This window comes from Octopus sinensis, linkage group LG4 (assembly GCF_006345805.1).
Source record: "Octopus sinensis linkage group LG4, ASM634580v1, whole genome shotgun sequence".
NCBI classification, from domain to species: Eukaryota; Metazoa; Mollusca; class Cephalopoda; order Octopoda; family Octopodidae; genus Octopus; species Octopus sinensis.
This window is the reverse complement of record NC_043000.1, coordinates 74,209,352-74,227,257: the sequence shown is the minus strand read 5'-3', so window position 1 is coordinate 74,227,257 and position 17,906 is coordinate 74,209,352. Positions and strand designations below refer to the sequence as shown.

The following is a 17,906-nucleotide window of genomic DNA, read 5'->3' as shown; positions in this document are numbered from 1 at the left end:
AAAATAGATTTGATATGCGCATACCATCAGATTCATGTAAACCCAGATGATATTCCGAAGACGACTATTGCAACTCCATTCGGATCATTTGAATTTCTTACAATGCCCTTTTGGTTAAGGAACGCTGCAAATACTTTTCAATGTTTTATTCATGAAGTAATATGTGGATTAAATTTCATCTACACCTATATTGACAATATTCTCATTGCTAGTTCTGAGAAAGAACATGGGATTCATTTGAAGCAACTTTTTGAAAGGTTTTCTCAATTCAAAATTTGTATCAATGCTACCAAATGTATTTTCGGTGTGCCTTCTCTCACTTTCCTTGGACACACCATTAATCAGGATGGAATTAGGCCTTTGTCAGAAAAGGTTGAGGCTATCGTGAAAATTCCAGTTCCTGCTTCATTAAGACATTTCAGACAATTTATTGGATTAGCTAATTTTTATTGACATTTCATACCTCATTGTGCTGAAACTTTATACCTTCTCAACAAATTTCTGCAACACCGCAAGAAGAGAATATAGCGTGTTCAGTCATGAACTTTTAGCTATTTACCTCTCAGTTAAACACTTCCAACACATTTTGGAAGGGAGAAACTTCACAATATTTATGGACTATGAGCCGTTATCTTTCGCTTTACCCTGCAAGCCAGATAAATTTTCTCTGAGAGACATTCAGCATTTGGATTACATTTCACAATTCACAAGTGATATACGATATATTCCAAGTTCTGAGAACATTGTTGCAGATTCTTTTTCCTCTTTACCTGTAAATGCATTATTTTCAACTGCAGAAATTAACTTGGATGAAATGTCAGAAGATCAACCATGAGTTGATTTGAATAATATTCAACAACAACTAATTCCTTTCGACCTCCAATTTTTCCCAGTTGCGACATCAAACAAACAGATCCTTTAGAATTTTTCTTCTGGTAAACTTCACCCTTTAGTTCCTGAAAAGCATCGCCATATCGTTTTCTCAGGACTACACAATATTTCACATCCAGGTATAACAGCAACACTGAAGCTTATTTCAGCTCGTTTTGTTTGGTTGAACAGGCATCAAGACATAGCTAACTGGACCCGTACCTGTGTCGATTGTCAAAGATCCAAGGTACATAAACATATTCGTGCACTGTTAGGTACTTTCTCCACCCCAGATGCATGATTCCAGTACATACATGTTGATATAGTAGGACCTTGGCCTGCGAGTCAGGGCTACACGTTTTCATTAACTTGTATTGATCGTTTTTTCAGCTGGCTAGAAGTTATTCCATTCACAGATATCTCTTCTCAAACTGTGGCACAAGCTTTAGTCACAGGATGGATTTCTCATTTCAGAACACCTGTAAAAATAACAATAGATCACGGACATCAATTTGAAGCTAAACTTTTCCAGGAACTAACCAAGATTTTAGGAAGTAAACACATCCATTCCACTAGTTACCACCCAACTTCGAACAGTAAGATCGAAAGCTTAAAGCTGTGTTGTGTGCCTCTGCTGATTCATCTTGATGGATTGAATTTCTTCCTATTGTTCTCTTGGGTCTCTGCTCTTCTATCAAAGAAGATATTGGATATTCTCCTGCAGAATTACTTTATGGTTCTTCCTTGACGCTGCCTGGCCAGATGGTTGTTCCAGCAAACCCGCAAGATATGGACACTACAAATTTTGCTGAATAGTTGCGTGATTATATGTTAAAGTTACCACATATGAACACCAGAAAACATGACATTAAAACATATTTGCCTGATGACTATTCTTCTTGGACTCATGTTTTTGTTCATAACAATGCTGTTAAAATCCTTTAACAGCACCGTATTCAGGACCCTTTCGTGTGCTTTCTTGTATAAAGTTTTCACTTTAGACATTAACGGTCGTAAAGACACTATTTCTGTTGATAGACTAAAAAAGGGCTCACATTGAAAAAACTATTTCGAACCCCACTACAGACAACACACACACACAGCATTACAAATGCGTCCTTTACACACAACTTCACAAACTCTGACTACTAGTGGTAGACATGTGCATTGGCCCAAGAATTTAATAAACATTTATTACATTTGTTCCTATAGTTTGACATTTTATGATGTATATATTTGTTATTTTCATTATTGTGTAATGTTAATTCTGCCTAGGGGGTGTGTAGTAGTTTGTGGTCTGTAGCTAAAATAGACAAATGATCTACCTTGCAGAAAATTTTAGAGTAATCTCCCTTTAACAAGTTTCTTGAAACATCTACATCATGAGATGTATTCTTAAATATTCAAGAAGCTTTGCGTTTCTCTTGTAAGTTTCTAGAATGTCTAGCGTTCCATTTATAAAAACAGCTTGCTTGCCCTGCTCTTTGCTCCTTAGTCGATTAGACTCTGAGCCATTCACATCGTTGCTATGCCTGTCTATTTCTCTATGCCACATGACTGAAAACCACCACTTAGCTGTTATTTCTACATTTCTGAACTTTCTTGCATAGATTACTTCATTCAACTAGATTCTACATTTTGATTATGTTTCATCAACAACCAATGAATAAAATATATTTTAATGTAGTAAATATATAGTTCTTAAATTTATTCTTCTTCTTGTAAGAATTCTTCTAATAATATACATGCAGCCATTTCAATACTTGATACTGAACATATATTCTAACTACATAAGTTTTCAACTTCTGTACATGGGAGAAGAGGAAGGGTAATTTCAGTGTATTATATAAAAATGTTTTGAAGAGTAAGTACCAAATAACAAGCATGCTATGTGACACAGAATGAGTAAACAAAACATCATATGTTCTTGGAAAATCGTGACTATGTTGACTAATATATGAGTTCATTTTTAAAAGGTAGGACTTGTGAAGGCTTGAAAGAAATGAAGCCGGTATGCTCCGCTGGATAAGTAATGTCAGTGTGCATGCACAACAGAGTGTAAATGATTTAAGAGGAAAAAAACTGGGTATAAGAGGCATCAGGTGTTGTGTGCAAGAGAGGACTGTGATGTGTATGGATAAAGAGAGTTGCATAAAGTGCCAAGCTCTAATTGTAGAGAGAACCTGTGGAAGGGATAGACCCAGGAAGATTTGGGATGAAGTGGTAAGAAAGGATCTTCAAACACTAGGCCTCACTGAGGAAATGACAAGGGACCAGATGTGGTGATTTGCTGTATGTGTCAAGCTAAGTAAAAATCACTATTTTCAATACATACAGGTCCTTTCACATGCCAGTGCCACATAAAAAGCATTTGTGCTGGTGCTGCATAAAAGTATCCATACTGGTGGCATGTAACAAGCATCCAACACACTTTGTTAAGTGGTTGGTGTTAGGAAGGGCATCCAGCTGTAGAAACCATGCTACAGCAGACAACTGGAGTCTGGGCAGCTCTATGTCAAATCATCCAACCTATGCCAGCATGGAAAACAGATGTTAAACGATGATGATGATTATGATGATAAACACGGAATGTAGAAAAGTAATCCTAATCATCATTTTTATGCCTATTTTCTGTCAGCATGCACTGAACAAATCATTAATATCAGTTCTTATCAAGAATTGCTGCTGTCCTAGAAAGATCCAAGAGCTGGATCCTTTTGTATGATTCACTTGTGGAATAGTTTCTATGATTGGATCCCTCCCTTAACCCTACAGCATTCAAATTACTTTATCAAATGTCATGCTTATTTATTCGCATTGCTTTGAATTAATCAAGTATTATCTTGTAGCTTCAAGATTTCAAATGATGTGATTGTTTACTTTTAGAATGACATTGTAGAGTAGGTGTGAGAGGCCAGATCTGACTGGTTTGAACTTAAAACAAGGAGAATATTTGGGCCAGATATGGCCAGTTTAAATTCTAACAGGTTAACAATAACCACTTTAAGGCACCAAAACTGGACAGATTCTTGTGTTCTTAGCAAGACTAAAGGAAACTCTCAATACTACTTTGTCTCTGCTTATTGCCAAACACTTTGCAGATTGTGCTTGGTGTGTTTAATTGTGACACCAGAACTAGTGAGGTTGCCCAGTACTCTACAAGACTAAAAAGTCCTAATGAGTCTCTGATGTCTATTCAAGGCAATATGACCAAGAGGGTGAAGAGAAAAAAAAGTAGTGTCAGAAGAACCAGGATGAATAGGTGAAAGATATGATAAGAGAAACAGAGTAATTGGGGAGAGAGGTTATAGAGGTCAGAGCAACAATAAAGACAGTGATGGAAGCTACATATTTGAGAGAGAGAGAGAATGGATAGTTATAGAGATGAGCAATGGCAGGAGAGTGGTAACTAGCAGTAAAGGTGATGATAGTATTTATAAACTACCAAAAGGTCTATATCCACCGCTAGTTACACAAGTAGTTACAGTGAGTAGAAAAGATGGTAGGGAGGAAAGAGGACAAATAATAGAGAAGAGTGATAAAGAAATGGGGTGTCAATAATGTGGGCAAGCAGCAGATAGCTAATTAACAGGGACATAGTGAGCAAGAGATCTAAATGTAGATATATTATACAACCATCTTAATGTTGTTTTGTCATGGTTGCATGAATGAGTGGGTCTTCTTCAAAACTGCATGATAACAATCATTGTGATCCCTTATCTCCTCTGTAAAGGTCTGCACCCTGAGATCAGCCATCATCAATTTGTACATCTTGAGTATCTTGTCCACAAGTTTCATTCACTTTGAGCACACTTCTTTATACAGCTGTCATCTTCTATATGCAACATATGCCATACCAGCACAGTCTTCCCTCTTACATGTATCTGATTTCACTTATATCCAGTCCAGCTCTTAATTTTGTACACTATATGAATTGCACATCCAGTGGAGCATGCTAGCTTCATTGCATTCAAGTCTCTGTAAATTATGTGCATTCAGGACCCATGTCCCACAACCATACAACATAATTCTTTATCCACAGGTATCAAACAATCTCCATTCATTCTGAAAGAGAAATTTTTTGTTACCAGAAGAGATAATAGATACTTGAACTTTCTCCTACCTGTTCTCATTCCAGTTTCTATGCTTTTAGAAAATGCACCTCCACTGTTAGTTAAGTTACTGTCAATTATTGCTAGGGAGCAATCCAGACATTTGAAGGAATTTATTTCATTTGTGCTTCTAGTGCTTACTGCTACCAAGTATCTGCTACATACAAAGGCTATATTCTTCATTAGTCTGCTTGTGACCCTATGTATCTTGTACATACTTTGCACTGCATACACTTATAGTATTTCTATCAACTCCTTTCTAAGGGCTTTTCATTGATAATAGTAGGGTTCTGCCTTCTTTCTTATTAAAATTTTAAACTTTACAAAGTTTACTTTGAAGACCTTTGATTCCAGGAATTACCATGTTTGGAATTTCTTCCCCAATTTTACAACAGATTCAGCTAAAACAACTAGATTCTAAGTACATCAAATCCTAAACCCAGAAGAGGTTAAAGACTGAGCTCTTGTGGACCACCACCTAAATGATAAATTCATTTGTTAAACATCACTTTGCTGACTGCACTTCTATACATGGATTGAGCAGGCCTCACAAGTCATTTATCTACCCCTAGTTCCTTAGTGACCAACTAAGAATAGAATCCTAATAAAAACTTCCCCAGATTCATGATAGACATAGTGGCTAACTCCTCAATAAGTATTTCTGCAGATGAAGACATTGGCAATACCTCTTCCAAGTGCAACGCCAAAGAACACTTCAACTAGTACAATTCTATTCCTAAGGAGTTGGGCTATACCTCTTTTGCTAACTTTCATAATTTGAGCCTCAACTTGTAGATGATGCTACCAAGTAGCTTCTGCCCTCTAATACATTTTATTTGCCCTTGTAACAACTGATGATTACTACCAGTTGCAGTAATCATAAAAGTAATTAAAAAATATGATTCCATCAATTCAATAACAATTGTAAACCATTAAAAAGAAATCATCTGATATTTACTATAAAACAATCCAACTTACAGTAGATTTTGATTTCAGATTTACTTGAAATAGATAGTGAAGTGTGTTTTCAAAAACATATTCTCGACCTGGTTTTTCCTTTGTCCAAAATGTTTCAAACAATTTTGAGAAGTTATTCTTCAAATTATCAGCAGTATCAGGCAATGATAAAAGTAAATCTAAAATCAAGAAAAAATTAATTGCATTAAAATTTAATTCCATACAAATAATTAGAAAATTAGCATATCTGTTGAGTGTATACCTACAATTTTTAGCAATCACAGTGTATAACACAATATATCTTCATTGACAGGAAAATATCTAGCTTCAATTTTGCATTCGGACTTCATCAAAGACCAAGTATACTCTTTAAATGTTCACAAAGAAACTGCTTAACTTGACAATTGATTTTTCTAATAAAAATTATTTGCATATTATTTGCCACTTCATTAATACATCACTTAGAAACATACTACAGAATCATTAAAAGTTGTCATCAACAAAAGACATGGTCAGCTGACCAGCTATTTATTGAATGTATGACATCAAAATTTTCGGTCTATTCTTAGATGGTCAACAGATACACAACACTATTCCTATACTATGCCGAAATCAGTTTCAAAACACAACATATCTTCAGCCAACAGAAAATGGATCACAGAACAATGTCCTTTGGAGCAAATGGAATATAGAGAGGCCATAGTAGATATAATAAAGATAACTTGACATTTCAAGTTACAATGAGGCAACTAGAGGGAGTTCATGTCAAGTGATGTGTGAGAAAGAATTCTATCCATCAACATGGAAATAATTATCAGTGCACTTTGAATCATCATCATCGTTGTCATTTAACGTCCGCTTTCTATGCTGGCACGGGTTGGACGGTTTCACTGAGGACTGGCAAGCCAGAAGGCTGCACCAGGCTCCAACCTGTTCTGGCGAAGTTTCTACAGCTGGATGCCCTTCCTAACACCAACCACTCCGAGAGTGTAGCGGGTGCTTTTACGTGCCACTGGCATGAGGGCCAGTCAAGTGGTACTGGCAACAACCATGCTCAAATGGTGTTTTTTACGTGCCACCTGCACAGGAGCCAGTCCAGCGGCACTGTCAACAACTACACTCGAATGTTGTTTTTCACATGTGCCAGTAAGGCAACACTGGCAACGAGCATACTCGAATGATGCTTTTAACGTGCTACCGCCACAGGAGCCAGTCAGTGGCCCTGGCAACGATCACGCTCGGATGGTGCTTTTAACATTCCACCGGCACAAGTGTCAATCAGGCAGTACTGTCATCAGCCACGTCAGCGATTTTGATTTCACTGGCCTCAACAGGTCTTCGCAAGCAAAGTTTATTGTCCAATGAATGAAGAATACTAGTAGGTGGGTTGGTTATACACTACTGGCGTAGGTCATGGGTTATATATATATATATATATATATATATATATATATATATATATATATATATATATATTAAACAATGATATATATATATATATAACATTTTTGGACTAATGGGTATATGTCGATTAGTGTGTTGAAGTGTTGAGTAGAGCACTGGCACAGTTTGAGCAACCTAGTGTTATTCACAGTTGGCATATATTTCAGTTGGATCTACTTCAGGAACTCTGCAGTGTTAGTTGAGATAATAATAATAATTTCTTAAGTAACCAGAAGATGGATTTGGTATTAATCTTTATTTTGTACATTTGTACATTTCGACCCATCCTGCTATTGTCCCTTATGGGTGGGATTCCATTCAACATGTGTTGCATCCATTTTGCAGTCTGTGTTTCATTAGGTATATCCATACATAAAGTTGTGTCTCGCTAAAGATCATGAGTTTAGGCTGTTATGTTATTATATGCCTGTCTGGTTAAGGAATGAAATATTGCTACAATTTTCAGTTACCATTATCTTTCCATAATAAGAATCTGTAAACACCTGTCTTCACTTATACGCATCACATGTCCAAACCAACACATTCTCCTCTCCTGCATACCACATTTAATCCCTCTTATACCTCACTTTTCTCTCAATGCAGTTGTGCTTTATTGGTCATGCACACTGCTGTTGCAAATCCAACTGAGCATACTATCGTTGTTCCTCTCCAGCCTATGCATGTCCTCCACAATCAGAGCCCATGTCTCACTACCATGTAACAGCTGTCATCACACAATGATCATACAATCTACATTTCACTTTAAGAGAGCATCATCTTGCTGCCAACAGAGGTAGTAGCTCTCTGAACTTACTCCACCCTATTCTTATTCTAGAAACAATAATTTCAGAGCACCCACCACCATTACTAATTTGGTCATCTAAATAGAAACTATTTACTACCTCAAGAGAGCCTCCTAGGCATTTGAGAGTGTTTAAGTCCCTCGTGTTCTTAGTATTTACTGTTCCTGTGCATCTGCCACACATGAAAGTGAACTTAACTGATAACCTTCTCATGTGTCCATAGTTTACACTTAGTGCAGCAAATGGAATTGCATCTCAAGAAAATGTATCTATATATATACATAGATGTGTGTGTATATATATCATCATCATCGTTTAACGTCCGCTTTCCATGCTAGCATGGGTTGGACGATTTGACTGAGGCCTGGCGAACCAGATGGCTGCGACAGGCTCCAATCTGATTTGGACGAGTTTCTACAGCTGGATGCCTTTCCTAACACCAACCACTCCAAGAGTGTAGTGGGTGCTTTTAAAGTGCCACCGGCACAAGGGCCAGTCTAGCGACACTGGCAACAACTAGGCTTGAAAATGGTGCTTTTTATATGCCACCGGCACAGGAGTCAGTCCAGCAGTACTGGCAACAACCTCGTTCAAATGTTTTGTTCACGTGCCACCAGCACAAAAACCAGTGAGGCGACACTGACAACGATCACACTCAAATGGTGCACTTTTCGTGCCAGACAGCTGCTCTGGCAGCAATCCCACTTGGATGGAGCTGTTAGTGCTCCACTGGCATGGGTGCCAGTCATCAAATTTGGTTCAATTTCAATTTCACTTGTCCCAACAGGTATTCGCAAGCAGAGTTTAGTGTCCAGTGAAGGGAGGTTGGCATGGGTGCCAGTCGACGAATTTGGTTCGATTCCGAATTCAATTTCGATTTCACTTGCCTCAACAGGTTTTCACAAGCAGAGTTTTGTATTCAAAGAAGGAAAGGAATGCATAAGTGGGTTGGCTACATTCTGGTAAAGGCCATGGGTTATGGTTTCACTTGTCCTGCCGGATCTTCTCACGTACAGCATATTTCCAAAGGTTTCGGTCGCTAGTCATTGCCTCAGTAAGGCCTAACGTTCGAAGATCATGCTTCACCACCTCGTCCCAGGTTTTCCTGGGTCTACCACTTCCACAGGTTCTCTCAACCACTAGGGTGTGGCACTTTTTTACAGCTATCTTCATCCATTCTCGCCACATGACCATACCAGCGCAATCGTCTCTTTTGCACACCACAACTGATGCTTCTAAGGTCCAACTTTTCTCTCAAGGTACTTACACTCTGTCGAGTATGTACACTGACATTACACATCCATCGGAGCATACTGGCTTCATTCCTTGCGAGCTTAGGCATGTCCTCAGCAGTCACGGCCTATGTTTCACTGCCATATAGCATGGCTGTTCGTATACATTTGTCATACAGTCTGCCTTTTACTCTGAGCGAGAGACCCTTTGTCACCAGCAGAGGTAAGAGCTCTCTGAACTTTGCCCAGGCTATTCTTATTCTAGCAGTTACACTTTCAGCACACCCTCCCCCACTACTGACTTGGTCAGCTAGGTAACGGAAGCTATCAACTACTTCTAGTTTTTCTCCCTGGAATGTGGTGGAAGGTGTTCTCTGCACATTTTCAGTGTTTATTGCTCCTGAGCATCTGCCACATACAAAAACTATTTTCCTAGTTAGCCTTCCTTTGATATTGCTGCACCTCTTATGTGTCCATAGCTTACACTGGGTACATCTTATAGAGTTTCTACTTACACCTTTTCTACAGATCGAGCAGGGCCATCTACCTGAAGGGGTTAGTGGTTTACTTACCTTCCTAGTTATTAGGACTTTGGTTTTAGCTTGGTTGACTCTAAGGCCCTTCGATTCTAATCCTTGTTTCAACATCTGAAACTTCTCTAGTTCTGATAGTGACTCAGCAATTAGAGCAAGGTCATCAGCATAGAGAAGCTCCCAGGGGCATCCTGTCTTGAATTCCTCCGTTATTGCTTGGAGAACTAAAATAAATAGGAGGGGGCTGAGGACTGAACCTTGGTGGATCCCTACCTCTACCCAGAATTCTTCACTGTACTCGTTGCCAACCCTCACCTTACTGACGGCGTCCCTGTACATGGCTCGCACGGCTCTCACTAACCATTCATCTATCCCTAGTTTCCTCATTGACCACCAGATAAGGGATTGGGGTACCCTGTCAAAGGCTTTCTCCATGTCAACGAAAGCCAGGTACAGAGGTTTATCTTTGGCTACGTATTTCTCCTGCAGCTGTCTTACCAGAAATATAGCATCAGTGGTGCTTTTCCCTGGCATGAACCCAAAATGCACCTCATCTAAACTGACTCTCTCTCTAATTAGTTGGGCTATGACCCTCTCTGTGACCTTCATTACTTGATCCAACAATTTGATACCTCTGTAATTATTTGTATCTAAAGCGTCACCTTTACCTTTATAGCAATTGACTATGGTGCTGCTACACCAGTCATTGGGTATGACTCCTTCGTGTATCACCTAGTTAACTATACAGGCGACTAGGCTATAGCCGACACTGCCAGATATTTTGAGCATCTCTGTAGTGATTCCTGATGGGCCAGGGGCTTTCCCTGCCTTCATACTCTTGATTGCTTTATCTACCAAGGTACTGTCAATTTGGATAGCTGGTCCCTCTGTTGGGTCGACATTTGGCAGACTCTCTTTCTCCCATTCATTTTCTTTATTGAGTAACCTTTCATAGTGGCGTCTCCAAACCTCTCTCTTTGCAGCCTCGTTTAGTGCAAGTGAACCATCATCCATGCGGACACATTTCTCTCCTACCACATCACGATTCTCTCTTACGCACTGTCTTGCAACACAAAATACTTCAAGTCTTTGGTCCTCACGGCACAAAACATTGGCAAATTTTTTCTTAGTGGCTTCCCCTCCGGCTAAAAAACCTGTCTCCTAGCTTCCCTTCTGGCAGTCTGATACAATTCCCTGCTACCTCCGTTCTTCCAGTCCTGCCAAGCCTGTTTCTTTTGTCTAATAGCCCTGTCAACCACATTGTTCCACCACCATGCTACCTTGGGTTGAGATGGAACTTTGCACCATCCACAGATCTGGTCAGTGGCCCTCAGCAGGTTGTCCCGTAGAAACCTTCAGTTGTCTTCTACATTATGTGATGCTATATCCCCTTCTGTTTCATTGAAGGCTTTGAGTAATACGTCTCTAAATCTCTGTCCATTTGCAGGATCTTTAAGCTTCCAGACCCTTCTCCTCCAAGCTGGTTTCTTCTGGGCATCCATTTAGCCCTGATCCTGAAGTCGCTAACTACTAATCTATGTTGAGGGGTACATTCTTTGCCTGGGAAGGTTTTGGCATTTATAAGCAGCCCTCTTTCCCTTTTCTGGCGAGGAGGTAGTCAATTTGGCTAGTGTGTCTGCCAGAACAGTAGGTGACTGGCAAGTTTCCTGAAGTTGGTATTGCAAACCATAAGATCATTTGCATCGCAGAACTCCAGCAGCCTGGTTCCCTCCTCATTGCGAGAACCAAAATCATAGTCTCCATGTACGCCATGGAAGCCCCTGACATGTCATCCAACATGTCCATTGAAGTTACCAGCCACAAAGAGAAGGTCTCTGTCATTTGCCAATGAGGTAGTCTGCAATAGGGTATCATAGAATTGGTCTTTCTGCCCCTCTGGTAGCTCTGGTCGAGGGGCATAGGGCGAGATAATGGTAGCTGACCTATGGCAAAGCACTAATCTAATCTTAAGTACTCTGTCACATACTCTGACTACCTCAATTACCTTATCAACCCTTTTCTCTGCAAGAAGTATACCCACGCCCCCGACCCCGTCAGTGTTCCCTGCTCAGAAAATCTTGTACCTGTGTTCTTTGCCTGTGAGGAACCTAGTGGAACCTCCTCTTCACCTTACTTCTTGGATGCAGCACAAATCTACACGTCTCCATTCAAGCATCTCAACAATCTCACCAGGCCTACCTTTCAGTGTGCCAACTCTGAGGGTGTTGGAGGTGCAGACCTGTGAGACCCTGGGATAAGGGACAGAGTGTCATGTACCTGAAAAGAAAGCTTGCATTTGGCAGAATTCATAAGAAACACTAAACTACAACCTACATACACTACACACAAATTAGGTCTGTGGCTCTCAGTAAGTTGTTTCATAGAAACTTCCAGTTATCCTCTGTCTTTAACTCCTGCTCCTCATTAAATGTTTCAGTTAGGACATCTCTAAATCTCTGATTATTCAAAGGATCCTTAAGCTTCCAGATCTTTCTTTTCCAGACTGATCTACTGTTGTTTAATGACTAACCTATGCTGTGGGGTACATTCTTCACTAGGGAGTCATTGCATTTTTGAGTAGCTATGTACCTCACTTTCTAGTGACAATGTAATCAATTTGCCTAGCTTGGCCACCTGATTGATTGGTTACCAGGTAACTAGCAAGCTACCTGAAGTTGGTACTGCAGATCATTAGATTATTTGCCTCACAGAAATCCAGAAGCTTTGTTCCCTCCTCATTACAGGAACCAACTCCATGGCCTCAAAGCAGACCACTGAAGACACATGGTTGCTGTCCAACATGTCCATTGAAGTCACCAGCCACAAACAGGTCTCTGTTGTTGGTTTTTGAGGTGGTCAGCAAAAGAATATCATAAAAGCAATTCTTTTGTTAATTTGGCAGACCCATTTGAAGAGATAATTGTTGTTGTACTATTTTGCAAAACTAGTCTAAGCTTAAGTACTCTATTGCATACTCTGACTACCTCAATCACCTTATCCACACATTTCTCAGGTAGAAGTATGCCTACACTACCTACCCAATCACTGCTGCCTTCTCAGAAGATTTTATACATATGTTCGCACATATATATGATACTTGTGGCAGTGAGACATGGGCCCTGAATGCAGACATCATGCTAAGATTGGAGAGAAATGAAGCTAATATGCTCCAATGGATATGCTACATTAGTGTGCATGTATGACAAAGTGCAAATATTCGAGAGAAAAGTTAGGCATAAGAGGAATCACATGTAGCATACAAGAAAAAAAACTACAAAGGTTTGGTAATGTGATGCATATGAATGAGGACAGAAATTCCAAATGTTTAAAGTAGAAGGAACCTGCAGAAGAAGGAAATCCAGCAAGACAGAGGATGATAGTCTCAAAATGTTGAACCTCATGGAGGAGATGACAATGGATCAAGACATCAGGCAATATGAGGTTCTTGAGAAGACATGTTCACCGCAGCAAAACTGAGTTCAGGAAGTGGTGTGTATTATGTGCTCTCCACCCACATATTACATTAATTCACACACATCTCAATGTACCAAACTACATCATACACTACACTTGTCTGTTCTCCACTTGCTGCAACCCAAGACTGCTTTGTCATCTTTCTCTCTCTCTCCTGTCCTCCTCCTGACAACTGTACTATTGCTATCTGGCCACTCCCCTATATTCACATGTTTGCCACTCACTGCATTTCCTTTCTCCTCCTCTTTCTTTCACATTCTCATGAACTCCCTACTTACCCTGTCCAATCATCTGTACCACTCCACTTACATTCACTTCCTTGTACCTTGTATGCTCAGAGACCTCTTCATCATCCTCTCTCTCTCTCACTCTTCCCAACTGGAGTAGCTATACAACTCCTCTACAACAAGATACCTGTTTCTGCTCCTCTATCATTGTTTACTTTTTCATTTCCTGGCACAAAGCCACCTCCCTCAATGCAAATACTTCCTCTCAGTCGAGGGGCCTTTGTCTTTCAAATTACTTGGTGACCTCCACTCAACAGTACTAGTGCCATGTAAAAAGCAATCAGTACTCTCTGTAAAGTGGTTGGTGTTATGAAGAGCATCCAACTGTAGAAATCATGCCAAAGCTGATGGTACCAAGACATACAGTTACATGTTATGAATCATTTTATATACTTATTCTCAATGTATAACATAGTCTTTGGTCATTTAATTGAGAGTGGCCTCTAGTTCATATCTAGCTCTTCAAACATACACAAATACTCACACAATCCTCAAACAAAGTTAGCTGGCAAAACAAATACTTACTTATTCCATGTCATCAGCATTTGTAACTTTCACTGACTTGAAATCATAGCTATTATGCAAAAGTGGCCTAAGTCCAAAACGTTGCTTTTTCACAAAACAAAAAAAATAGTTTCACCATTCCATTTCTTTTTACATTAGCAACAGTTTCAGCTTAACAATAATACTTTGTTGGGTACATAAAATCGTAACTCCATGCATGTATAATATTTTCAGTCAGAAATATTTTTGCAAAACTGTCATATGTGGGACTTAGTACACTTTTGGAAAATGTTAAACTGTTGTACTAAACTTTGGCAATTTTCATCTGAAGCAGCTGCAGATACAATAGTTTGACCAAAAGAACCAGCTATTGCAAGCAAAATTAAATATTGAAAAAAATGCATTGGACATACCACACTTTAACATAATAGCAACGAAAAGTATTTTGCATAATTGGATGTAAGTCTACAGATTTCTTGTTGCACAGTAGTTTACATTCTGATTCAATAGTTCTATTATTACCAAAGTAGCACTTAATTGTGTGACAGTAGACAACCAAGGTAGCACTTAATCATGTGACAGTAGACATACTATATTTTTTAAATGGCGCAAAGGAGAAGAGGCAGTGACAATTACTCTCTTCAGATAGTGAAAGGAAGTTAACTTCTGAACAGAGAATCTGCCAATATATGCAACATATGCCAATGCAAACATAGTAGTGCTAAACTGGGAGGCTTATTAAGTCTACTACCCAAGAACAGGAATGACTGCTCCAACAGGTTCCACACACTTTCCACCAAGATGACTGGAGAACTGACAATGAAGAACTTCAACACAGAAGTAATTTACTGGTATTCTGTATAGATGAAGTGATACTAAAGCTATCGATGCTGTGATCTATCAGATTCTATGGTATTTGAATTGCTATAAAGATGGACTTACGGTTTAAATACCATCTCTTGAAAATTCTCTCACACATTCTAATATATGATTTAGAGATTTGTGCCTCCAAGAAGTAGTACACTATGTCAATTTATGGATTCAGTATTGAACACACAAATCTCTATTTAAATCAATTATTTTGACAACTTTAGTTATCTATGCCGTTATTTAGGTTAACAGAATAGAAATCCCTTATTCTTGTAAAGAATATAATGATGTTACACTATATCCTAATGAAAACCACTAACCTTTCTAATCACTGATCATCAACTGAAAATTGGCAGAGCTGAAGGTATTGTAACAGAAGTATAAGCAAATAGTACAGTATTATATCATTAGAGACAGAGATGATATTGAGGATAGGCTGAAGAGAGTGTAGAATGATGGTTAGCCAGAAGAGGGTATGGTGCAGTATGATAGGTGTACTGTGGAGATGTGTGGCAGTTCAACAGGAGATAGTATGGTGAGGTGCTGTAGTATATTTGTTAGTATGGGGTGGTGGTTGACATAGAGATTTTATGATGCTGCAGGAGAAATAGAGCTGTGTGGTTTATGTAGTAAAAGGGTTCTAATTAGCTTCAGAACTTGAAAAATATTTGAAAAACATATACTGAAATGAATTCAAGAAACTAAGTGCATTTGACTTCTTGTGACAAAGAGAAAAATTTTCACGTCATTAAAAATATTTATAGAAATTATATTTACCATGCAAAAGAATAGACATTTCCAAAAGAGAAGGTGGTATTTGTAATTTGTTGGAGACAACAGTAGCAGTTGCTAACACAATTAAACAATCAAGTGATTTGAACACTTTTTCCATTTCCTATAAACAAAAACAAAAAATATAATCACAAATAAGATATTACACACAAATCCATTTCTGGGATAAATCATATTTAAGATGCTCATCAGGCAACCACATTGCCAATTACACAACAGAGTGCCTGTCATTCCATTTTCCCATATTATATACAGGGTTATTAAAAAAGAATGAACTGATTTCATTACGCAATATTTTAATAAGGAAAAGCAATAGAAAACTCCAGCTAAGTCACAGGTATTTACTCACAATCAACTTTTATTTCCTGTCATACAAGTGTTCAATGTGGCCACCACCTTGCAGCACAGGCAACATCAATGCGATAAGAAAATTCCTCCCGGACGCGTAGCAGCATATCATGATCCACTGATTTGATCGCTGATGTTATTCGATGTTTAAGGTGTGGCAGCCATAGAAAACTTAGAAAACTCTACCACCACACACTAACCTCGATGACCTTAAACATTGAATAACAACAGCAATCAACTCAGTGGATCGTGATATGCTGATACGCGTCTAGGAGGAATTCTCTTATTACATTAATGTTGCCTGTGCTGAAGGTGGTGGTCACATTGAACACTTCTAAGACAGGAAATAAAAGCTGATTGTGAGTAAATACTTGTGACTTAGCTGGAGTTTTCTAATGCTTTTCCTTATTAAAATATTACGTAATGAAATCGGTTCGTTCTTTTAGAATAACTCTCTCTATTATTTGTTTTTGTTATTCTAGCTGTACTAATTTGTCTTCACAATATAATATGTCAATCATTTAATGCCACCTGTGAACTCAAAGAATGGGTTTCCTTTCCTTGTGTGAACTTAGTGCTTAAAATGACTAATATTTCCAGTAAACTTATACACACAAAATTGATTTTAAAATAAAACCTTCCAGGAATTTCTTCATTCACAAATTTGGTATTTGTAGCAAGTTAAAATACTGAGACCCAATATATAGATAACTCTGATACATCTAAATTAGAACACTGGTTTATACATCCCTATGATTACGAAGGGGTTAGAGAGTTCTTTAACTCCCTTTTGGAGCATTATCTTCCAGTTTCAAAAGGAAAACAAATGTCATGGGCACAATTTATTCTACTGACTGAAACTGTTTATTTTAAAATACAGATGGTGGATACTCAGTATGATGTGAACATGAATGAAACTGAACATTGCATGACAGAAAAATTTGACATTGTTTAAGCCAAATCCAGCTGGTTTCTTTGAATGTTTTCTCAGGATGAGTGTTAGCTTCATCACTTTGAGCCAGAGACAAAGAGACAATCCATGCAGTGGAAACACCCTTCCTCACCTGCTCCAAAGAAGGCCAAGATTGTTTCATCTACAGAGAAGGTGATAGCCTCAGTTTTTTGGGATGCAAAAGGCCTTGTGTTTATTGACTATCTTCAAAAGAGCCACACCATTAATGCCAACTTGTTGATGCAGTTATGAAAAACTAACAAGATCAAACATTCAAGAAAACAGATGAAAGGGGTCTTGTTTCATCAAGACAATGCTCCTGCACACAAGCCTTTGCTTTTAATGGTTACTATGCATGACTGTGGTCTTGAACTAGTTGATCAGCCTCCCTATTCTCCTGATTTTGCTTCATCTGACTATCATCTGTTCCCCAACATGAAAAAACACTTGGCAAGGAACCCATATCCATAACAACGTCCTATCTACAGTTGATGACATTTTTGACCAGCAAGATGAAAGCATCTTCCCCAATGGAATTCAAACACAGCAACAATGTGTAGACTGAAAGGGGACTATGTTGAAAAATAAACCTCATTTGGTCACATTCCATGAGAGTGTCTAGATCAGCAAATGAACTTGTTAACTGACCCTCATACTTCAAAATGTCTACCTCCATTGCTAATCAGGTTACCTAAGTAACAGAAATTATCTACTACATCTTGAGATCCT

General features: G+C 38.7%; 1 protein-coding gene across 4 annotated transcripts in view; it reads right to left on the bottom strand.

The window, feature by feature from the left end:
• Positions 1-17,906, bottom strand: part of LOC115210632 (condensin-2 complex subunit G2) — a 201,634-nt gene that overhangs the window by 142,724 nt on the left and 41,004 nt on the right. For all 4 annotated transcript variants that reach the window (XM_029779278.2, XM_036502154.1, XM_036502153.1 and 1 more), the window contains exons 3-4: positions 15,863-15,980; positions 5,961-6,118 (exon numbers count right to left, since the gene is read on the bottom strand). In XM_029779278.2, the coding sequence (XP_029635138.1) occupies positions 5,961-6,118; positions 15,863-15,980 (276 nt within the window). The remainder of the gene's footprint in view (positions 1-5,960; positions 6,119-15,862; positions 15,981-17,906) is intronic.